This window comes from Melospiza melodia, chromosome 4 (genome assembly GCF_035770615.1).
Source record: "Melospiza melodia melodia isolate bMelMel2 chromosome 4, bMelMel2.pri, whole genome shotgun sequence".
NCBI classification, from domain to species: domain Eukaryota; kingdom Metazoa; phylum Chordata; class Aves; order Passeriformes; family Passerellidae; genus Melospiza; species Melospiza melodia.
In genome coordinates, this window is record NC_086197.1 from 1,249,536 (window position 1) to 1,272,678 (window position 23,143).

The 23,143-nt window shown below is 55.1% G+C and overlaps 2 protein-coding genes across 2 annotated transcripts in view; both read right to left on the reverse strand.

Annotated features, from left to right (window-relative positions):
- The window catches only part of UBE2H (ubiquitin conjugating enzyme E2 H), a 49,432-nt gene extending 46,650 nt beyond the window's left edge, over positions 1–2,782 (reverse strand). Inside the window, exon 1 of the mRNA XM_063153615.1 lies at positions 2,692–2,782. Coding sequence (XP_063009685.1) covers positions 2,692–2,744 — 53 coding nt within the window. The 5' untranslated portion in view covers positions 2,745–2,782. The remainder of the gene's footprint in view (positions 1–2,691) is intronic.
- Positions 2,783–5,887: 3,105 nt separating this feature from the next.
- On the reverse strand, positions 5,888–22,740 carry ZC3HC1 (zinc finger C3HC-type containing 1). The gene is made up of 10 exons (XM_063153617.1): positions 22,604–22,740; positions 20,009–20,120; positions 16,478–16,628; positions 13,462–13,545; positions 12,337–12,464; positions 11,027–11,187; positions 8,744–8,942; positions 7,808–8,014; positions 7,477–7,686; positions 5,888–6,016 (listed from the first exon to the last, which is right to left on the reverse strand). The coding sequence occupies exons 1-10, from the start codon at positions 22,738–22,740 to the stop codon at positions 5,945–5,947; spliced, it is 1,461 nt and encodes a 486-aa protein (XP_063009687.1). The 3' UTR covers positions 5,888–5,944.
- Between the last annotated feature and the right edge of the window lie 403 nt (positions 22,741–23,143).

The window sequence follows — 23,143 nt, forward strand, 5'->3', positions numbered from 1 at the left end:
GAGCTCGAGGCCTTTTCCCTGCGAGCGCCGCTCCGGGGCTGGCACTGCCCCAAAACCGGGGGGCACCACAAAGGGGAGCCCCCGCTCTGCTGCCCCGGGGTGGGAGATACACACAGAGAGGCCTGACCTGGAGCCACAGGGCTTCCCAGAGGGAGAATCCCGCACTTGCAGGCCGCTGGTGAGCAGGCTCGGAGGTTTTGGGGAGCACAGCGCCTTCCTGCAAAGCCCGCTCTGAAGGGTCACGGTCACCCCTTTTGGAGCCCCCTAAAAGGGAGAGGAGGGATTTTCTGGCTCTCTGTTCCCAGCCCCAGCAGCACAAACCCGGCCTGCAGGGAGACAATGAGTGCCGGGCAGTTGGAGCACACCCCGGCCCGGGGGATGGTCGAACATCAGCTGCGCACATTCCCGCAGAGCTCTGCCCTCCCCGAGCCCCGCCGAGAGCGAGCAGGCACCTCTCCCCTTCCCTCCTCACAAAGAGGCAGCCACAAAAGGACACGGACGTGGCAGGATTGAAAATAGGAGCCGTGAAAAGGCCTCGCTCGGCTCCTAAACCTGTCAGAGCAGGAGAAGGCAGGAGTGTTGTTCGCCCTGCCCGTGCCCCCTCCCTACTGGGAAAGGTAGCCATAAATCCATACTATTATTCTCCGCTGGATGAAGGGGATGAAAAGGGAAACTGTAATGAAAATGGCAGCAAAAAGGGGCACTAAAAAAAAACCTCTCCACAGCAACAAAACCCTGAAAGCCCCAGGAGGAGATGCCCTCAAGCACATTCCTTCAGTCCTCCCCTGGCCAGCAGCGAGCCCCTCCGTGTCTCAAAGCAGAGGCTGATTCCAGAGCGGCTTCCAGAGGGGGAGATTCCCCAGGGAAGCTGTCGGGGCCTAGCGAGCTGCTCACCCCGAGCGAGGCGAGCCAGGCAGACAAACAAAAAAGGCCGGGGAGGGAGGGAGGGAGGGAGGAGTGCTGAGGAGTCATCTGACACATCCAACTTCCTAAGTTTGTTGTCCGCAGGAGACCGACTGCTCTAACCCTCACCCCTCGCAAAACAAGGAGAGCAGAGCCGACAACACGAGCTTTGCTTTTGGAAAAGCCATCGGGGTTCCTTTTGTCAGGGGGCAGAAAGAGCAGGGCACAAAGTGCCCGGCCCCGAGAGGAATCCCGGATATTCGGGGCTTTCTACCTACCCAGCTCCTAGAAACACACAGCAAAGGCACTTCGCAGGGAAAACCTGCTCTTTGTCCTCCAAAATGCTGCGATCGCTGGAGAAGCCGGCAAGGAACCGAACAAAAAGGGAAAGAAAAAAAAAAAAAAAAAAAAAAAAAAAGGAAAAGAAAGAGAGGGGGAGGGGAAAGGGAAGCAGCAGCCGAGCAGGTCGGGCCTCGGCCCCTCTCTCCAGGGTATCCCCAAGAAAGGTTTTCCCCCCTGGCCCAACAGCTGGAATTCCCGACCCTCCTCCCGGTGCGATCGAGCATCGATCGCAATTGGCGGAGTCTGACATGTGTGTAACTTTAAACCCCCGGATAAAAATAGCTCCGATTCGAGCACCATCAGGACTCATTTCCTATTTGCTTCAAAACAGGGCGAAAAATACACCGAGAGCAGCTTTGTGGGGAGCAAGGCGCTGCGAGAACGTCAGACAAGTTTCCTTCGATAAGCCACAAACAGGAGCGCTGCTGCTCCTCCCTCCCCCCTCCCTTTCCAAAAAAACACCACCAAATCCAGATAAGTTTGTTTATCTCCCTCTGGGAACTAAATCAGACCCGTTTCTCGACCCCTCGAGAGCAGCAGGGCAGAGCCAGCAGCCCCGAGTCCTGCTGAGAGAGGTCGGGCACGTTCGGGAGACAAATCCGAGAAACATTTCATCCACTCGTGTCATTGCTACCCTTTCCCGGCTCGCACCGCCACCTTGTAAACAAAAACTATTAATAAAACAATCCCAGAACCGAATTCCCAATGGTATTTTTCAACGCCACCCACTCTCCAGACAGAGAGAAAAAAGGGATTCACCGCCCCGTAAAGGGCCAGGAATAAAAACAAGGAGGAAAAATATAAACAGATCTATGTAGGAAGGAGGGGAAAAATAAAAAGTAATAAAGCCTAACCAAACCTGGAGGGTTACATAAACCTCTTGGGAGACGGGCTCGGGCCCTGATGCCCTTCACCCACCCCTGGGTCTGCTGAGCCAGACCCCGAGGGACCCCCCCCGTCCTCCCCAAAAAATCAAATCCCTACGCCGGCACCAGAAGCTTCATGAACTGCGGGGTGAGATGGGGGAATAAATAATAATAATAACCCCCACAAAAGCCTTTCTTTGGGCTGTGGCTGCTGGAACTGCTCTCCCCCTCCTGGCCCTCCCCAGGGCAGGCGAGGGGGGTTCGGGGCACCCAGACTGGGGGGGCACCGCCGAGAGGGGTCGGCAGAGACACCCCCAGCACCGCCTCTCACGCCACAGAGGGGATAAACCCCCCAAAATAGGGCAGAAGGGGGGGTCAGGCCTCCCCTGGTGAGGGGGAGAGGGCAGATCCGACCCCAGCTCCGGGAGCGGCCGCGGGGCTGCGAACGGAGGGGTCTGGGGGGCGACCCCGGCGGGGTCCCCGGTGCCCCCCGCCCTCCCACCCTCTGCAGGCCCGGCCCTGGGGGGGGAGGGCAATCCTGGTCCCCCGTGGGCCCGGGGGGGGGGCACGGCAAGGATACAGCTTGACCACGTCGGTGTCCATCCGCCTCTTGCCCGGGCTGGGGGACGACATGGTGGCCGCGGCCGCCCCCGGGGCTCCGGGCGGGCTGTCAGCGCCGCCGCCGCCGCGGGCCGGGGCCGCCCGGCGCCGAGCGGAACGGGGTAACGCCTGGCCGCGAGGCGCTGGGAGCCGCCGCTGTCGCTGCCGCCGCTGCTGCTGTCGCCGCTGTCGTCGCTGTCGCCGACAGGGCCCCCCCGCGCCGCTCGCGCTCCCTCAGCCGCTCCGGCCGCCTCTGCCCCAGCCTCTCTCTGGACCCCTGACGTCACCCGCGGTGACGTCACCGCCCCGCGGCGCTGCCATTGGCCGCGCCCTAACGCTCCGCCGGCCCCGAGGCACGCCGGGAGTTGTAGTTCTGAGCGGGGAGGGGAATGACGGATGGGCCGCGGGTTCGAGGCCCCGCTGGGGCCGTGAGCTCCAGTTCCTCCTTTTCCAAGGTTTCCCGAATTCCCCAGGCTCCCGATATTCCCCATGGATTGTGACACTCCTCTCATTCCCCCATTTCCGTTTTGCCCGTTCCCACCACAGCCAGGGAACCCCCTGATAAAATACGGGGCGCATCTATGTCAGGGCCTTGCAACTCCCCATGGCTCCCCCATTCCCACTGGTTTTCCACAATTCTCCACAGCTCCCGCTGTTCCCAGTATCTCCCTTGTTCCCCGTGGATCCTGGAACAACAAACCCCTTTATTCCCCTATTTCCTATCCCCACCATGGTCAGGGAACCACCCCACAGAATATGGGGTTTGCCCATATTGAATATGGGATTTGCCCACAGAGCATATAGGGTTTGCCCATATGGAATATGGGATTTGCCCACAGAGCATATAGGGTTTGCCCATATGGAATATGGGGTTTGCCCATATAGAATATGGGGTTTGGCCACACAGAATATGGCGTTTGCCCATCCAGCATATGGGATTTGCCTATCCAGAATATGAGGTTTGCCCACAAAGCATATGGGGTTTGCCCATCCAGATTATGGGGTTTGCCCATCAGCATATGGGGTTTGCCCACACAGAATATGGGGTTTGCCCACCCAGAATATGGGATTTGCCCATCCAGATTATGGGATTTGCTTACACAGTATATGGAGTTTGCCTTTGGCAATCCCATCCAATCCAGGCAGCGATGTGGCAGCTGGCCAGGCCCCAGAGCAGGAGTCACCACCCCGGATTTCCGCTGGGACATCACCAGAGCATTTCCCTGTGCCTCAGTTTCCCCAGCCGGATGATGACAGCACCAATGGGTGTCTCCCAAACGGATGGGATTCCTGTGTGGAACCTGCCCACCCCACATTCCTGACCCCGGCATCATCCCATAAATCTGCCCTGGTGCTTCCTCCCCCTGTGGGGAGGAGACACGGCCAAAGAATCCCAAAAAAGCTCCTCCTTTAATGCCCCAACATGCCCCCAGTTTGGCAGGGGCAGGAGGTGACATCACCTGAGGGGACTCACATCCACACCCCACATTCCAGGGAGGAATTTGGCAGGGAACAGGGTTCTGTTTGAGCAGAGCAGCTGGAAAATTTGGGCTAGAGGATCCTGTGTTTCCCAGGCCACAATATTCCCTGACTGGAGAACTGGACAGGGAAAGGGAAAACCAGGGATTCTCCCATCATTTCTTGGAATGCTTCTATCCCATCTGTGAAACAGCAGCTTTGAAACACCAGGGATTATTCCAGGATGTCAGGGACTACAGCAGCACCCTGATCCTTTTTGGAACACCTCAACCCCACTCTTACAGCACCCAAGCCCTGGAATGGTTTGGGAAAATAACTGAGGGAATTTTGGGGATCCTCTGAGCACTCCTCAGTCCGGAAATCAGGATGGAGGGGTTGTGGCTGGGCTTTCCCACCCCGGGATGGGAATATCATCCTGCCTGGACTGGGTGCATCCCATGACCTGTGGGGTGGGATCAGAGATGAGGGGGAGCCAGGAGAATCCATGGACAGGGAGTGTAGGGAAGAGAGGGAGCCAAAGGGAACTGCTGGAAACCACTGGAAATGGGGAAAGCAGAGTTCCAGGCAGATGTAAGGAATGGGGAAAGCATGGGGGACCTGTGGGTCCAGGCAGCTGGAAAAGGGAATCCCACCCCAGGTAATTCCCAGCCCACCCTGTCCCTCTGGATTTGGGGTATCCCCACTTCCACCCCAACTCCCAGCCCAGCAGGGTGTGGGTGCAGCAGCCCCTCGTTAGGGCCCTTAATTAGGGAGAGGAAGGGAACCCACCCAAATTGAGGCCCTGCTGCTTCCCATGGGATCCCAAAATGCTGGATCCCAGGAGAAGCCCCCACGTGGGCAGGTGCACCCCCAGGTTTTGGGGTTCAGGGAGAGCCAGGATCAGCCCTGAGCAAGGCAGCCACTGCATTGCCAGGCACAGGGTGGGAAATCCCAAAATCCCAAATCCCCAAATCCATCCAAGGGCACAACACAGGTGAAACCTCAGAGATGGAGCTGGGGAAATGGAGGCAGGAGATCCTTTCCTCACAAAAAACCCCAAAAGGAATGACACATCCCTGTGCCCCCAGCCACAGCACACACCTGGAGGGAGGAGATCCAACTGTGCCAGGCTGTCTGTGGGATCCCAACCCTTCCCAAAGCCCTTTCCCCAATATCCTCAAGGATGGAGATGACACCATTCCCTTCCCAGCAGCCCAAACTCATCTGTTCCCAGGTTTTGGGAATCCCACCCTCCCACCAGGGGGATTCATCACCCCAAACTGGCCACGGAAAAACAAAATGTGGAGTAGGGAACAGGGGGCAGGGGGATGTTGATCCCATAAGGACCAGAATCCTGAGGGACACAGGAGCCACACCAGGTCCTGACCTCCTCCTGCCCTGGGAAAAAGCCAGCAGGAAGGAAAAAGAAAAAAAAAACCAACAAAAAATGAAATGTTTATTCCCACCTGGCGTCACTTCCTGGGGAGGTGACAACGTCCCCTTGTCACCCCACGGGCCCAGGCAGCCCTCAGAGGGACAGACAGACACAGCAGCAGCTGGGGGAGGCTCCAGCAGGGCGGGCAGGGAGGGGATCCCAGCGTGGCTGGAGCCGCCTCGGGACACGGAGCTGTGGGTGTGTCCCCGTGGGTGTGTCCCCGTGGGTGTGTCCCCGTGGGTGTGTCCCCTGGGTGTGTCCCCGTGGGTGTGTCCCCGTGGGTGTGTCCCCTGGGTGTGTCCCCGTGGGCGTGTCCCCTGCCCCGGGCTGGCTCCCGTGCTCACGAGGAGGAGTTCATGCTCTCCCACTGGCGGAAAATGCGGAACACCTTGCAGGACTTCTCCGAGAGGCTCTGGAAAAGACGGGAACAGAGAACAGCCACGGGTCAGGGCACTGGAGCTGCCACTGGCAAAGGGGCACCAGGGGAAACTGCAGCAAAAAAAACACCCAAAATGTCCCAGCTGGCTGCCAGGACAGTGCTTGGATCCTTGTCTTCGTGATCCCAATTGGCCAGTGCAGGGGAGAACAAGGAGACTGCGAGCAAGAAGCAGGAATGGAGCCCAAAATGCAGAAAGGGAACCCAAAAAGCAGGAAGGGAATCCATACCACAGGAAAGGACCCCAAAACACAGGAAATTTGCCAGCCAGACAGGAGAACAAAGAGACTACGAGCAAGAAGCAGGAAAGGACCCCAAAAAGCAGGAGGGGAATCCAACAAGAAGGAAGGGGCTCCATAAAACAGGAAAGAACCCCAAAAGGCATTAAAGGATCCCAAAAGACAGGAAAGGAGCCCAAAAGGCAGGAAGGGACCCCAAAAAGCAGAAAGGGGACTCCAAAAAGCAGGAAATTACTCCAAAAAGCATGGAAGGAGCCCAAAAAGCAGAAAGGGACCCCAAAAAGCAGGAAGAGACTCCATAAAACAGGAAAGAACCCCAAAAGGCAGGAAAGGAACCAAAAAAACAGGAAGGGACTCCAAAAAGCAAGAAAGGAACCCAAAAAGCAGGAAGGGAATCCAAAAAGCAGGAAGGGTCTTCAAAAAAGCAGGAAGGGACCCCAAAAAGCAAGAAAGGATTCCAAAAAGTAGAAAAGGATCCCAAAAAGCAGTAAGGGACCCCAAAAGGCAGGAAAGGATCCCAAAAAGCAGGAAGAGACCCCAAAAAGCAGGAAGGGACTCCAACCATCCCCTGCTCCAGCTGGGTCTGGTGCCTCTGACTTGTGACTGGTCTTGCTGGACCATCTGGAGCTTTGCTGGCACACAGCAGAATCACAGAATCAGGGAATGGTTTGGGTTGGAGGGACATTAGACATCAGCCAGTTCCAACCCCCTGCTGCAGGCAGGGACACCCCTAGAAGGGACCTGTTGGGGACACAAATCCCACAAAGCCCCAGGACAAATGGTGAAGGGGGAATGCTCCATGCACTGCTCCCCTGAGCCCCAGGTGAAGCAGGAAGGAGCTGGCAGGAGCAATCCAAGTGGACAATGAGATCCAGGGAGGCACAGCCACACGGGGAGGGAGCTGTGGCCTCAGCAAAGCTGGCACCCCAAGAGCCTGGAGCTGGGATGGCTGCAGAGAGCAGCTCTGGGGACACTCTGGGGAATGAAACCAGATCTTGGAAATTTATACTGTTATTTATAGCAGCCCTGGAGCAGCTCCAGCCCAGCCCAGCCTTGGATGGAGCCTGCCTGTGGGCATGCCAGGGCTCACAGGGCTCTGCAGCCTGGTCCTTGTCACCTGGCTGGGATTGATCCCACACAAAACCCACCCACCCCAAATGTTCGCTGCCTGGAGGGGTCGGGATGCCCCAGGCTCACCACCGGCTCCGTGTCGGGCACCGTGTCACATTTCTGGATGCCAAGGAGCCTCTTCAGCACCACCTCCCAGCCTGGCTCAGCCTTGCCGGGCTCCTTGTCCGCGTGGGGCGCGGCGTCCTCCGGGGGCTCCTGTCCCTCCCCGGCGCTCACCCAGGGACACCAATCGCGGTGCTGGGAGCTGGGGTGAAAGAAGCTCCTCAGGGAGGTGTCCTGGGAACGGGGAGGTGACAGAGAGGGGACACAGCAATGGCACGATCAGAGACACCAGCAGCCCCTCTTTGTGAGCAGGGGCTGCCACGCCGAGCCCCGGGCGAGGAGCAGGGTCACTCACCGAGCTGCTGGAGGAGCAGAGGCGCGCGCGCTTGGCGCGGCGCACGGGGCTGGACGGCACCTCCATGGTGTCCCCCTGGCCCATGCTGCGCGTCACGGGCCGGCTCCTCGGGGCGGGGCCGCTCACGTCCAGCTCGCCCCTGTCCATGGAGCCCGGCGAGTCCCAGCCCCGCGGCCGCGCCACGGCTGGGGACGGGCTCTTCTCGTGCTGCGGGGGGGAACGGGGTCACGGAGCTGCTGCTCACCTTGTCCGGCTCCAGCCCTCCCTTCCCACCACAGAGATGTGTCCATTGGATGTGGGTGAGGGATCTGGAGCTCCTGCTCACCTTGTACGGCTCCAACCCTCCCTTCCCACCACATGGAGTGTCGGCTGGATGGGGTGAGGGACCACGGAGCTGCTGCTCACCTTGTCCTGCTCCAACCCTCCCCTCCCACCACATGGATGTGTCCATTGGATGTGGGTGAGGGATTTGGAGCTCCTGGAGCTGGCCAGGTGTCCCTGCCCAGAGAGGGATGTCCCTTGGGTGTGGGTGAGGGATTTGGAGCTCCTCTGCTCACCAAGGGGCCTTGTCCAGCTCCAATCGTCCTCAACTTCCCACAGGAGCCCTTCCCACCACATGGATGTGTCCACTGGGTGTGGGTGAGGGATCTGGAGCACCTGGAGCTGCCAGGTGTCCCTGCCCTGCCCAGAGAGGGATGAAGGATGTCCCTTGGATGTGGGTGAGGGATTTGGAGCTCCCAGAGCTGGCCAGGTGTCCCTGTCCCACCCAGAGAGGGATGAGGGATGTCCCTTGGATGTGGATGAGAATTTTGGAGCTGCCAGGTGTCCCTGCCCTGCCCAGAGAGGGATGAGGGATGTCCACTGGATGTGGATGAGAATTTTGGAGCTGCCAGGTGTCCCTGGCCTGCCCAGAGCCCCAGGACAGGATGGAGGTACCTGCTCGGAGGCTGGGTCCTGGCTCCGTGTCAGCATCCTGCGAGGGGAGGTGGGCACGGGCGGGGTGGTGCTGCTGGAGCCGCAGGAATCCAGCTCTGGAGCTGCAGCAGACTCCAGCTGGTGGAAGCCCCAGAGCCCCACCTTCCTCATGCAGCGGGAGCAGGTGATCACCGACAGGTTCATGGAGCCCGAGGCGGCGCTGCAGGCACAGACACAAGGCAGGGGACCCTCGTGGGATCCGTGTGGGACCCTCGTGGGATCCTCGTGGGACCCTCGTGGGATCCTCATGGAATCCTCATGGGATCCTCATGGAATCCTCATGGGATCCTCTCTAGGGTCCTCATGGGATTCTCATGGGATCCTTGTAAAATCCTCATGGGATCCTCATGGAATCCTCACAGGGTCCTCATGGAATCCTCATGGGATCCTCAGAATTTTCATGAGATCCTCACAGGAATCCTTATAGGATTGTCATGGTATCCTCATGGAATCCTCATGGGGTCCTCATGAGATCCTCACAGGGTACTCATGAGAATCCTTGTGGGATCCTCATGGAATCTTAATGAGATCCTCATGGATTCTCATAGGGTCCTCATGGAATCCTCATAAGGTCCTCATGAGATCCTCATGGAATCCTCATGGGATCCCCATGGAATCCTCATAGGAACCTCATGGGAATCCTCATGGAACCCTCATGGGATTATCATGGGACCCTCATGGGATCCTCATGGGATCCCCATAGGGTCCTCATGAGATCCTCATGGAATCCTTATAGGCTCCTCAAGGGATCCTTGTGGAATCCTCATGGAATCCTCATGGGATCCTCATGGAATCCTTGTGGAATCCTCATGAAATCCTCAAGGGTCCTCATGGGATCCTCATGGGATTCTCATGGGATCCTTGTGGAATCCTCATTGGATCCCCATGGAATCCTCATAGGGTCCTCATGAGATCCTCATGGAATCCTCATAGGCTCCTCATGGGATCCTCGTGGAATCCTCATGAAATCCTCTAGGGTCCTCATGGGATCCTCACGGGATTCTCATGGGATTCTCATGGGATCCCCACGGAATCCTCATAGGAACCTCATGGGAATCCTCGTGGGTTCCTCATGGAATTCCCATAGGAACCTCATGGGAATCTTCATGGGATCACCATGGAATCCTCATGAGATCCTCATGGGGATTCTCATAGGGTCCTCATGGAATCCTGATGGAATCCTTGTGGGATCCTCGTGGAATCCTCTTGGAACCCTCATGGGATCCTCGTGGAACCCTCATGGAATCCTCATGGAATCCTCATGGGGATTCTTATGGGACCCTCATGGGATCCTCATGGGACCCTCATGGGATCCTTGTGGGGATTCTTATGGGACCCTCATGAGATCCTCATGGAACTCTCATAGGATCCTCGTGGAATCCTCATGGGGATTCTCATGGAATCCTCATGGGATCACAGGGTGGGTTGAAAGGGATCTTAAAGCCCATCTCATTCCAACCCCTCATGGGCAGGGACACCTCCCACCATCCCAGGCTGCTCCAAGCCAGTCCAACCCAGCCTTGGACACTTCCAGGGCTGGGGAAAGTCTGGAGAGGTGCTCAGGGATAGGCCTGGGCTTGGAAAAGTCAGGGAAATAAATCCATTAAATCCCATTTATGATGATGATTTAAACTGGCCCAGTTGTGTTTTGCCTTGCCAGAAAGCAGGAACAGAGCGGGAAAAGAAGGGGAAGAGGGGTAAAATAAGGGAAGTGGGAATGCAGTGGAAAAGTGAGAAAATAGTTTAAAAAGGGAAGAAGGATCCTAATGAAAAATAGGGAAAAAAGTGGTAAAATAAGGGAAGTGGGAATGCAGTGGAAAAGTGAGAAAATAGAGTAAAAAGGGAAGAAGGATCCTGGTGAAAAATAGGGGAAAAAGTGGTAAAATAAGGGAAGCAGGAATGTAGTGGAAAAGTGGGGAAATGGTTAAATAAGGGAAGCAGGATCCTAGTGAAAAAGAGGGAAATTTGGAAAATTGTAACAACAAAGGAAGCAGGAGAATAGTGCAAAGAGGGAAAGCAGGAAAATTGTGACACAAAAGGAAGCATGAAAATAGCAAAAGAGAGGGAAAACGGGAAAATAAAATCAGGTAGGCAGAAGCATGGTGAAAAAGAGGGAAAACAGTGAAAAAAGGGATACTGAGCATTCCCCAGGAGGAACATCCCACAGCCCTGCAGCCCCCAGGAGCTTTCACGGCCAGCCCAGAGCTGAGGCACGTGCAGGCCCAGCCCTGCAGCCCTGCCCACCTGCAGGTCCAGCCGCACAGCGCCAGGATGCAGGCAGGAACGTGCACCTGCAGCATTTCCGTGGGGAACCTCCCAGGAGGCTTCTCCCCCTCTGTGCCTTTGTGCTCCAGCTCCTCCCCGATGAGCTGCAGCAGCCGAGTGATCCTCTCCTCTGTCAGGGACTGCAGGGACAGAATGCACTGCTTTTACCCCAAATCCTGTCCCACGTGGGGAATGATCCCTTTTGCACCCCCAGCTCTGGGCAACGGGGAAAAGGCACTCAGAGCACCCCTGAGGAGGAGCAGCTCCCACTCCCACCGGGCCTTTCCCAGCTCAGCCAGCTCTAAACCACCCCTGGGATGTGGAATCTTCATGGGATCCTCATGGGATCCTCGTGGGATGCTGATCTTGAGTGACCCAGAAGGAAAGGCTCGGTATTCCCACATGGCAGCAGCAATGTGCTCCCTCTTCACTGCCAGGGCAACTGCAGCCAGGAAAATTGGGAAATGGGGGTGACACTGCCTTGTGGGATAATAAATTCATTAATTAAGGCACTCAGAGCAACCCTCCCTGCCTCTGGCTCCCCATTCCATGCCATGTCCCCAGCTGCTCCCTGAGGAGGAGCAGCTCCCACTCCTGCTGTGCCTTTCTGAGCTCAGCCAGCCCTGCACCACCCCTGGGCTGTGCTGAATGGATGAAGATTCCCTGGATCCCACACAGCTCCTGCCTGCCCAGAGCCATCTGTTCCCTGGCAAAGGAGTGTCCCAGCAGCCAGAGCTGGCTGCAGCAGAGCAGGGCCACCACAGGTCCCTGCAGGGTGACAATCCCTCATTGTTCCTGGCTTTTCCTGCTTTTCCCTCCTCGGGCTCCTCCACCTTCCCAGGTCTCTGCCCACACCTCAGGTTCAGGGGGGCAGCCCCTGGCATCCCAAATTCCTGTCTGCAGACATCCCAGCTAATGAGTGATCCGTGTAATGAGTGATCCCTTCCCACGGAGTGCTGGAGCCGCCAGGGAGATCCCAAAGGATCCCAAATCCCCTCTCCCAGGCACCACAGGGCAGCCTGGACACTGGGAAAGGTCCAGACTGGGAACCAGACACATTTCCCAGCTGATGAGCCATTCCAAACTCCTCTTTACAAGTTTCCATGGTGGAATGTCCAAGGGGAAAAACCAGGTGGGAGCAGATCCCTCACACACACACACACACAGAGGCTGAAATCCCTGACTTTGGGTGGGCCCAGGCTCATCCCTGGAGCTGGAATGCTGCAGATTTTGGGAGCAGGAGGGAACTCACCACGTTCTTCGGGTCTTGGGAGCAGGAGGGAACTCACCATGTTCTTGAGGTCCTCTGGTTTGAGGGAGGGCAGCTGCAGCTCCAGCTGGCACAGGCTCTGGAAGCGATCCAGGAAATCCTGGAGAAGAACTCGGGGCTCATCCACCAGGAGCCTGGCAAAGCGATCTGGGGAGGGCAGAGCTGTGCTCAGCATTCCCAGCCCTCCTCAGCCCACAGGGCAAGGCAGGGCACAGCCCAGCCAGGCTCCCCAGGTGAATGCAGGGATGGGGTGAGAGGGAGGGACCTCAAGGTGAGGGGGGAAAAGTTTAGGTGGGATCTTGGCAGTGAGGAATTCCTGCCTGGGCTGGCATTGCCAGAGCAGCTGGGGCTGCCCCTGATCCCTGCAGTGCCCAAGGCCAGGCTGGAGCAGCCTGGGATGGTGGCATTGGAATGGGATGGGCTTGAAGGGCCCTTCCCACCCAAACCATTCTGGGATTTGGGACACTCAGAATCCATCCCCAGGGATTTTTATGGAAGTTGGGGATGGCAAAGGGAAGGGAGACCCTTCCTGGAGTGCTGAGGTTCCCAGTGAAGCCCCCAGATCCCAAAATCCCTTCCTAGAGAGGAGTCGGGGTGGGGATGGATCCAATGGCAGGCTGGGAGAGCTGGGAATGGAGGGAATTCCCTGGAGAGGGAGCCTGGGGTGGGATTTTGGGAAGGGATTCCCAGAGCAGCTGGGGCTGCCCCTGATCCCTGCAATGGCCAAGGTTGGACCCTGGGGCTGGAGCAGCCTGGGACAGGGGAAGTCCCTGGAGTGGCACTGGAAGGGCTTTCATGTCCCTTCCAACCCCAACAATCCCATGATTATTTTCCTGGCTTTTAAAGGAAAAGCTCAGCACACATTTTTCCCTTCACAGCATTCCCAAGCAGCTCCCAAGACAGGATCCACCCCTCTCTGAGCACTCCATGACACCCAACCTCCCCTGTCCCCTCCCAGGTCCAACCCAAAAACAATTTAAGTGCTCCAGAGGCACCCAGAGCTCAGGACAAGCTGGAAACAGCCCTGGGGCTGCTTTCCTTATGTTCCATCATTCCCACAGGAAAAGGAGAGTGTGATGGCAGGAACAGCATGGAAAGGAGGGGGAAAAAAAATGGGAATAAAGCAGGAATCTGAGGCACCCACCTGGGCAGGGGCTGTCTGGCCAGAAGCAGAACTTCTCATGGGCAGTGCTCAGAGCCTTCCTGAGCTCCTCACAGCGCTCCTTGTCTGCAGGGGAAAACTCTGGGATATTCCCTGCTCAGGGAATGGGCAGGAAAAGCAGGGAATGGGCAGGAAAAGCAGGGAATGGCCCCAGGGAATGGGCAGGAAAAGCAGGGAATGGGCAGGAAAAGCAAGGAATGGGCAGGAAAAGCAGGGAATGGGCAGGAAAAGCAGGGAATGGGCAGGAAAAGCAGGGAATGGGCAGGAAAAGCAGGGAATGGCCCCAGGGAATGGGCAGGAAAAGCAGGGAATGGGCAGGAAAAGCAAGAAATGGGCAGGAAAACCAAGGAATGGGCAGGAAAACCAAGGAATGGGCAGGAAAACCAAGGAATGGGCAGGAAAACCAAGCCAGGAGGTGGCAGAGTTCCCTGGGATGATTTCCCAGGATGGAGGCTGCACAGCCTGAAGCTTCACCTCAGACTGTTCATATCATTTTAATAATAATTTTAAATTTATTTGAATAATAAATTAATTTTAAATAAATTATTATTAATTAAATTTAATAATAATTTTTTTAAAATATATTCTCAAAAAACCAAAAAATAAAGCGTCCTAATTTAAAAAAAAAAAAAAAAAGTTTTTATAAAATACTCTAGTCAAACCAAGAAGCACTGAAATTTAAATATTAACACCTACTGTAAGCACTAATGGATGCTGGAAATTCTAAACTCTATGTTCAGAACTCTGAGAATTTTGAACTCTTTCAGCACAGCAAGTTTAAAATTCTCAGCATCCAGGATTCCAACCTCAGACCTGCCCCCTGTTCCCACCAAGAGGAATTCCAGGCTCCCTCCCAGAACACAAATGTCACCTCAGCAGCTCCCCCTGCCCACAGCCCAAATCCCTCCCTTTCCCATTCCCAGGAGCAGGAGAGCCCAAGCCAAGCCTGGGCACAGAACCTGCTGCACGCTGCCAGTTCCTCCTCCTGGGATGCTGCCAACCCCTGGCTGAGCTGATCCCTCCACCCCAAATCCCAGCCATGCCTGCAAATCAAACTTCCCCCCCAAAAAAAAAACCCTCAAAAATCCTGACATTTAATTTCACTTACACTTTCAGAACCAAATAATTCCTTTTTCACTTTGCTTTTCACTGCCTCTTTCCCAATCTTTGATTATTTTGGGTTTTCCTAACCTGGTGTGATTTCCAATGGGATAATTAGGCCAAGGTTTATTTAACAGAGATAATCTGAATAAATAGGGAATGTTGATCTTGAGTGAGCCAAAAGGAAAGGCTCAGTATTCCCACAGGCAGCAGGAATGTGCTCCCTGTCCACTCCCAGGGCAATTGCAGCCAGGAAAATTGGGAAGTGGGGATGGCACTGCCTTGTGGGATAATAAGGAGTTCATTAATTAAATCTCACAATGGAATTTCTGCCTGAATGGTTTTGGTGAGCAGCAAGCACCAATCAATTTTTCCATGCTGGAAAAATTCAGTGGAGGATCAGGGAAGCAGATCCAGGAACTGGGAAAGAAAAGGGAAATTTTTAAAAAGGATTTTCAGATCCTTAAATGCATCCAGAGGGCAACGAGGCTGGAGGAATGGATGGAAAACCTGGAAAGAGGCTGAGAGCCTGGGGATTGTGTGGAGAAGAGGAGGATGAGGGGTGAACCCTGCACCTGCTGGGGGAGGGAAGAGCTGAGCTCTGCCCTGGAATCCTGGGGCAGGACTGGCAGGGAATTCCAGCATGGGAATGGCTCAGGGCTGCACCAGAGGCTCAACAGGAGGAGCTGTTTCTGTACCAGGATGATCCAACTCTGGAATATCCCAAGAGGTGATCACTCCCCAAACCTGGAAGTGTTCCAGATGTTTTGGGATCATTCCCTTGGGTCTGGTTTGAGGTTTGGAACCTCTCTGGGGTTTTCCAGTCCTTAAAGGATGGCTGCAAAGAGGATGGGGAGGACAAGGACCAGTGGGGACAGGGTGTGCTGGGAGAGGTTTAATCCCAGCATAAAAAAGGAATTTTTTTCAGAATTCCATCATTCCCTGGAACCATCATTCCTTGGAATCATCATTCCCTGAGATCATCACTCCTGGCACCACCATTCCCTGAAACCATCATTCTTTGGGACCGTCACACCCCAAAACCACCATTACTAAGGAATATCATTCCCTGGGAGCATCATTCCTTAGGACCATCTCTCCTGGCATCATCATTGCCTGGAACCATAATTCCTTGCAATCATCATTTCCTGAGACCATCATTCCCAGAAAATGTAATTCCTTGAACCATCATTCCCTGAGATCATCATTCCTGGCACTATCATTGCCTGGAACCATAATTCCTTGGAATCATCATTTCCTGGGTTCATCATTCCCTGAAACCATCATTCCCTGGGATCATCATTCCCAGGAACCATAATTCCTTGGAACCACCATTCCCTGGGACCAGCATTCCTTGGAACCAACATTCCATGGGACCATCCTACCTTAGAACCACCATTCCCTGAAATCATAATTCCCTGGGACCATCATTCCCAGAAACCATAATTCCTTGGAAACCATAATTCCCTGTGACCACCATTCCCTTGGACCACCATTCCCAGAAACCATCCCTCCTTAGAACCACCATTCCCTGAAACCATCATTCTTTAGGACAATCATTCCCTGAACCCACAATTCCTTGGAATCATCATTTCCTGGGTTCATAATTCCCCGAAACCATCCCTCCTTGGAACCACCATTCCCTGGACACCAGCACAGAACAGGAGGACCTTTAAGACCCCTCCCAGCCCAAACTCCCTACAATCCCATGACCCCTCCCAGCTGGAATTCCCAACACAAACCAGGATTGATTATCCCACCCCACAACCAAACACCACCCATTGGCCCCGAGCTGCTTTCCCACCCTCCCCGCCCCCGGGAGCCGCTGCGCCCCGCGACCCCACAATCCCAAAATCCCCAAATCCCAAATGCCAAGCTCTGGGCCGCCCCCACTCACAGTTGCTGAGGTCCAGGGTGAGCTGCAGGCTCATGCACAGGTAGGCCTGGCAGCTGGAGCACCTGAGCATGTCGCACTCGACGCTGACCCAGCCGAAACGCGCGCACACCAGCGGGGACAGCGCCGGCGGCTTGCCCGCCCACCTCAGCGGGTCTGCCTGTCAAGGAGACACAACAGCAGCACCATTCTGGGCTTTGTGGGATGGGAAACGTTCCCTGGCACGGAGAGACGGGGGTCTGTGGGGTGGGGAAACGTTCCCAGGGAGGGACAGCTCGGGGTTTATGGGGAAACATTACCAGGAACGGAGAGCTTGGGGTTTGTGGGGAAACATTCCCTGGGAGGGAGAGACTGGGGCTTGTGGGGTGGGGAAACATTCCCAGAGAGGGAGAGCTCGGGATTTATGGGGAAACATTCCCAGAGAAGCAGAGCTCAGGGTTTGTGGGGAAACATTCCCTGGGAGGCAGAGATTGTGGTTTGTGAACTGGGCAAACATTCCCAGGGAGGGAGAGCTCGGGATTTATGGGGAAACATTCCCAGGGAGGCAGAGATTGGGGTTTGTGGGGAAACATTCCCAGGCAAGGAGAGCTTGGGATTTATGGGGAAACATTCCCAGAGAGGCAGAGCTCAGGGTTTGTGGGGAAACATTCCCTGGGAGGGAGAGACTGGGGTTTGAGGGGTGGGGAAACATTCCCAGGCAAAGAGAGCTCAGGGTTTGTGGGGTGGGGAAACATTCCCAGGGACGGAGAGCTCAGGGTTTGTGGGGTGGGGAATCATCCCCAAAGAGGGAGAGCTTGGGATTTATGGGGAAACATTCCCAGAGAAGCAGAGCTCGGGGTTTGTGGGGGAACATTCCCTGGGAGGGAAAGACTGGGGTTTGTGGGGTAGGGAAACATTCCCAGGGAGGGACAGCTCAGGGTTTGTGGGGAAACATTCCCAGGCAAGGAGAGCTTGGGATTTATGGGGAAACGTTCCCAGGGAGGGAGAGCTCGGAGTTTATGGGGAAACATTCCCAGGGACAGAGAGCTCGGGGTTTGTGGGGTGGGGAAACATTCACAGGCAAGGAGAGCTCAGGGTTTGTGGGGTGGGGAATCATCCCCAAAGAGGGAGAGCTCAGGGTTTGTGGGGAAACATTCCCAGAGAGGGAGAGCTTGGGGTCTGTGGGGAAAAATTCCCAAAGAGGGAGAGCTTGGGGTCTGTGGGGATGGGGAAACATTCCCAGAGAGGGAGAGTTCAGGGTTTGTGGGGTTGGGGAAACATTCCCGAGCAGGGAGAGCTCAGGGTTTGTGGGGAAACATTCCCAGAGAGGGAGAGTTCAGGGTTTGTGGGGTTGGGGAAACATTCCCGAGCAGGGAGAGCTCAGGGTTTGTGGGGTGGGGAAACATTCCCAGAAAGGGAGAGCTTGGGGTCTGTGGGGTGGGGAAACATTCCCAGAGAGGCAGAGCTCGGGGTTTGTGGGGTTGGGGAAACATTCCCGAGCAGGGAGAGCTCGGGGTTTGTGGGGAAACATTCCCAGGGAGGCAGAGATTGGGGTTTGTGAACTGGGGAAACATCCCCAGGGACAGAGAGCTCGGGGTTTGTGGGGTGGGGAAACATTCCCAGGCTGGATTTTAGGAAAATGTTGGATTTAGGAAAAGCTTGGATTATAGGAAAAGGCAAGATTTTAGGGAAAGGCTGGATTTCAGGAAGAGGTCGGACTTCAGGAAAAGGTTGGATTTAGGAAAAGGCTGGATTTTAGGAAAAGACAGGATTTTAAGAAAGGGCAGGATTTTAGGAAAAGATTGGATTTGAGGAAGAGGCTGGATTTAGGAAAAAGTTTTATTTAGGAAAAGCTTGGATTATAGGAAATAGTTGAGATTTTAGGAGAAGGCTGGATTTCAGGAAAAGGTTGGATTTAGGAGAAGGCAGGATTTTGGGAAAAGGTTGGATTTAGGAAAAGGCTGGATTTTAGAAAGAGGTTGCATTTAGGAAAAACTCAGATTATAGGAAAAAGCTGGATTTAGGAAAAACTTGGATTATAGGAAGAGGCTGGATTTTGGGAAAAGGTTGGATTTTAGGAAAAGACAGGATTTCAGGGATTGGCGGGGGTTGAGGAAGAGGTGGGATTTTAAGAATAGGCTGGATTTCAGGAAAATGTTGGATTTAGGAAAAGGCAGGATTTTGGGAAAAGGTTGGATTTAGGAAAAGATGGGATTTTAGGCAAAGGCTGGATTTCAGGAAAAGGTTGGATTTCAGGGAAAGGCAGGATTTTTGGAAATGGTGAGTTTTAGGAAGAGGTTGGATTCTAGGGATAGGCAGGATTTCAGGGAGAGGCAGGAATTTATGAAAAGCTTGGATGATAGGAAAAGGTAGGATTTTAGGAAAAGGTTGGATTTCAGGGAAAGGTTGGATTTCAGGGAAAGGCGGGATTTTTGGAAATGGTGAGTTTTAGGAAGAGCTGGGATTTTAGGGATAGGCAGGATTTCAGGGAAAGGCAGGATTTCAGGAAAAAGCTGCATTTCAGGACAAGGCTGGATTTAGGAAAAGGCTGGATTTTAGAAAGAGATTGCCTTTAGGAAAAGCTTGGATTACAGGAAAAGGCAGGATTTTAGGAAGAGGCTGGATTTAGGAGAAGGCAGGATTTTAGGAAAACGTTAGATTTTAGGAAAAGCTTGGATTATAGAAAAAGGTGGGATTTTAGGAAAAGGTTGGATTTCAAAAAAAAAAAGCTGGATTTAGGAAAAACTTGGATTATAGGAAAAGTAGAGATTTTAGGAAAAGGTGGGGTTTCAGGAAAAAGCTGCATTTCAGGAAAAGGCTGGATTTTAGGAAAAGGCTGGATTTAGGAAAAGGCAACATTTTAGGAAGAGGTGGAATTTGAGGAAGAGATGGGATTTTATGAAAAGGCTGGATTTTAGGATGAGCCTAGATTTTAGGAAAAGGTAGGATTTAGGAAGAGGCTGGATTTTAGGAAAAGGTTTGATTTAAACAAAGGGTGGATTTCAGGGAGAGGTTGGATTTAGAAAAAGGCTGGATTTTAGGATGAGCCTAGATTTTAGGAAAAGGTAGGATTTAGGAAGAGGCTGGATTTTAGGGAAAGGTTTGATTTAAACAAAGGCTGGATTTCGGGGACAAATCCAGGATTTCTCAAGGATTTTCAAGGATTTTAGGAAGAGGTTGGATTTAGAAAAATGCTGGATTTTAGGATGAGCCTGGATTTTAGGAAAAGGCATGATTTAGGAAGAAGCTGGATTTTAGGAAAAGGTTTGATTTAAACAAAGGCTGGATTTCAGGGAGAGGTTGGATTTAGAAAAAGGCTGGATTTTAGGAAAAGGCTGGATTTTAGGATGAGCCTGGATTTTAGGAAAAGCCTCTTCCCCAGAGGGTGCTGGGGCACTGAGCATTCCCCAGGCAATGGCCACAGCTCCAAAGCTCCAGGAGCTCCCAGGGCCAGGGAGGAACTTTGGGATGTCCCTGCAAGGGCAGGATGGATCAGTGACCCCTCTGGCTGCTCCCCCAGGATCCCAGCTGGAACCCCAGCATCCCAAAGGATATGGTGAACGTTTCCACCCTGCTGAAGTAGGCCTCCCTGCTGGCAGACTCCAGGGAAGGAGCCTCCAGCTGCGAGGGTCCATTGGCGCGCTCCAAGCAGTCCGACGTGTCCTTCCTGAAAGGGACAGCAGCAGCAAACTGGGAAAGGAGGGATTGGGAACAGCCTGGGACTGGGAAAGGGTGGAGATGGGAACAGGCTGGGACTGGGAAAGGGTGGGATTGGGAACAGGCTGGGACTGGGAAAGGGTGGAAATGGGAACAGCCTGGGACTGGGAAAGGAGGGATTGGGAACAGCCTGGGACTGGGAAAGGGTGGGATTGGGAACAGCCTGGGACTGGGAAAGGAGGGATTGGGAACAGGCTGGGACTGGGAAAGGGTGGAGATGGGAACAGGCTGGGACTGGGAAAGGAGGGATTTGGGAACAGCCTGGGACTGGGAAAGGGTGGAGATGGGAACAGGCTGGGACTGGGAAAGGATGGAGATGGGAACAGGCTGGGACTGGGAAAGGATGGAGATGGGAACAGGCTGGGACTGGGAAAGGGTGGAAATGGGAACAGGCTGGGACTGGGAAAGGATGGAAATGGGAACAGGCTGGGACTGGGAAATGGTGGAGATGGGAACAGGCTGGGACTGGGAAAGGAGGGATTTGGGAACAGGCTGGGACTGGGAAAGGATGGGATTGGGAACAGCCTGGGACTGGGAAATGGTGGGTTTAGGGACAGGCTGGGACTGGGAAAGGATGGATTTAGGAACAGGCTGGATTTAGCGAAAGGATGGATTTAGGAACAGGCTGGGCTTTGGGAAAGGATGGATTTAGGAACAGGCTGGGACTGGGAAAGAATGGAGATGGGAACAGGCTGGATTTCAGGAAAAGGTAGGATTTTAGGAAAGATTGGGTTTAGGAAAAGGCTCAATTTAGGAAAAGGCTGGATTTGGGAAAAGGCTGGGTTTAGGAACAGGCTGGATTTTGGGAAAGGTTGGGTTTTAGGAGGAGGTTGCATTTAGGAAAAGGCTGAATTTAGGAAAAGGCTGGATTTCAGCAAAAGGTTGGATTTTGGGAAAGGTGGGATTTGAGGAAAATGCTGGATTTTAGGGAAAAAATGGATTTAGGAAAAGGTTGGATTTGAAGAAAAGGCTGGATTTTAGGGACAGACTGGATTTCAGGAAAAGGTTGAATTTAGAAAAGCTTGAATTTAGGAACAGGCTGGATTTGGGGAAAAGTTGGGTTTTAGGAAGAGATTGGATTTTAGGAAAAGGCTGGATTTTAGGGACAGGCTGGATCGTAGGGAGAGATTGGATTTTGGGAAAATATTGGATTTTAGGAACAGGATTAAAAAGAAAGCCCAGAGCACTTCCTAACCCCACCCCCCAGGCTTGTCCTGACAAGGATTTTCTCCAGAACTCCCCATTCTCAGCTTTTAATTTTAATTCCCATTAATTAATTCCTAATAAAACAACAAACAAATAAAACCCCAAGGGTGCCCTGACTGCGTCCCCAGTGCCAGCTGGGCATTTGGGACAAGGAGGGGACAGGGTTTGTCCTGTGAGCCCAGCAGGGGCAGAGTGAGCACTGGGGTGTCCCAAAACTGCAGTGTGGGGCTGCAGTGTCACCCCAAGGCTGCCCTTGGCCCCCTCCCAGGGCCTGAATCCAGCCCAAGGTCAGGGAGGGCAGGGACAGGGGAGCCCTGAGACACCCCAAAGCCCAGCCCCCACTGCTCCCAGTGCCTCCCAGTGCCTCCCAGTGCTCCCAGTAACCCCAGTGCCTCCCAGTGCTCCCAGTAACCCCAGTGCCTCATCAAAGTGTGACCCCTGTGACCAGGACGGGGCCACTTCAGCCCATGGGGACTCCAAGGGTCACTGACCTGGGCTGCCCTCCCAGTGCTCCCAGTATCCTCCCAGTGCCCCCAGTTATGCCCCCAGTGCCCCCAGTACCCTCTCAATAACCCCAGTACCTTCCCAATGCCCCCAGTACCCTCCCAGTACCCCCAGTGCCTTCCCAGTACCCTCCCAGTGCTCCCAGTATCCTCCCAGTGCCCCCAGTTATGCTCCCAGTGCCCCCAGTACCCTCCCAATAACCCCAGTACCCTCCCAATACCCCCAGTGCCTTCCCAGTACCCTCAGTACCTTCCCAGTGCCCCAAGCATCCTTCCAGTAGCCCCAGTGCCCTCCCAGTAACCCCAGTACCTTCCCAGTGCTCTTCCAGTGCCCCCAGTACCCTCCCAGCGCCCTCCCAGTGTCCCAGTATCTGTTTCAACTGCTGCCTTCTTGTCCTTGCAGTATCCCCAGTGCCCCGAGTCCCTCCAGTATCCCCAGTGCCCCTCCCAGCTCCCCGGTTCCCAGTGCTCCCAGTGCTCCCAGTTCATTCCTGCGCTCTCCTTTCCCGCTCTCCCTCCCCAATAACAACCCCCAGCACCGCCCAGTCCCCTCCAGCCTCGCTCTCTCCGACTCCAACCCCGCTCCAGGACCCCAGATAACCCCGAGGGGTCCCCGATTCCCTCACGGGTCCCCAGCGCTCCCCTCCCCTCACACGGCCGGGCCTCCCCCCGGCTCCCGCCCGGTGTCGGCGGGTCCGCCGCGCCCGGTGCCGCTGCCCCTCACCCGCCGGGCCCGGGCCCCTCGCTGGCGATGCCGCCGTCGATGAGGTCGCGGATCTGCCGGGGGGTGACGGGGGGCGGCCGCCCTCGGTTCCCCCCGGCCGCCGCCGCCGCCGCTCCCCCGGCGCTGGGCGCCGCCATTTTGGTCCCTCCCTCCCGTCAGCGCCCGGGAAACGCGGGCCCCGCACGAACGTTCCGCTCGCGCACGATCGTTCCGCCCGCGCCGCTGTGTCGCTCATGGCCTCGCGCAACCCCCGCGCGGCCTCCGGAACCTCGCGGAGGGCTCGGGGGGCGCCGGTGCCCCCGAGAAAATTCCCGCGAATGTCCCCGTGGGTGTCCCCGTGGGTGTCCCCGTGGGTGTCCCCGCGAATGTCCCCGCGCCCCCGCTCTCGGCGCTCTATTGCTCCAGCCTGGATCGATCGCTCATCTCTCCCAACAGCGGCGCTCTAGCCGCAGCCTCCCCCCACCTGCCAACAAGCCCGCAGCTGATAGGCCGCGGCCGAAGAAGCTGGGCGCTGATTGGCGGTTGGCGCTCCGTCCCTCA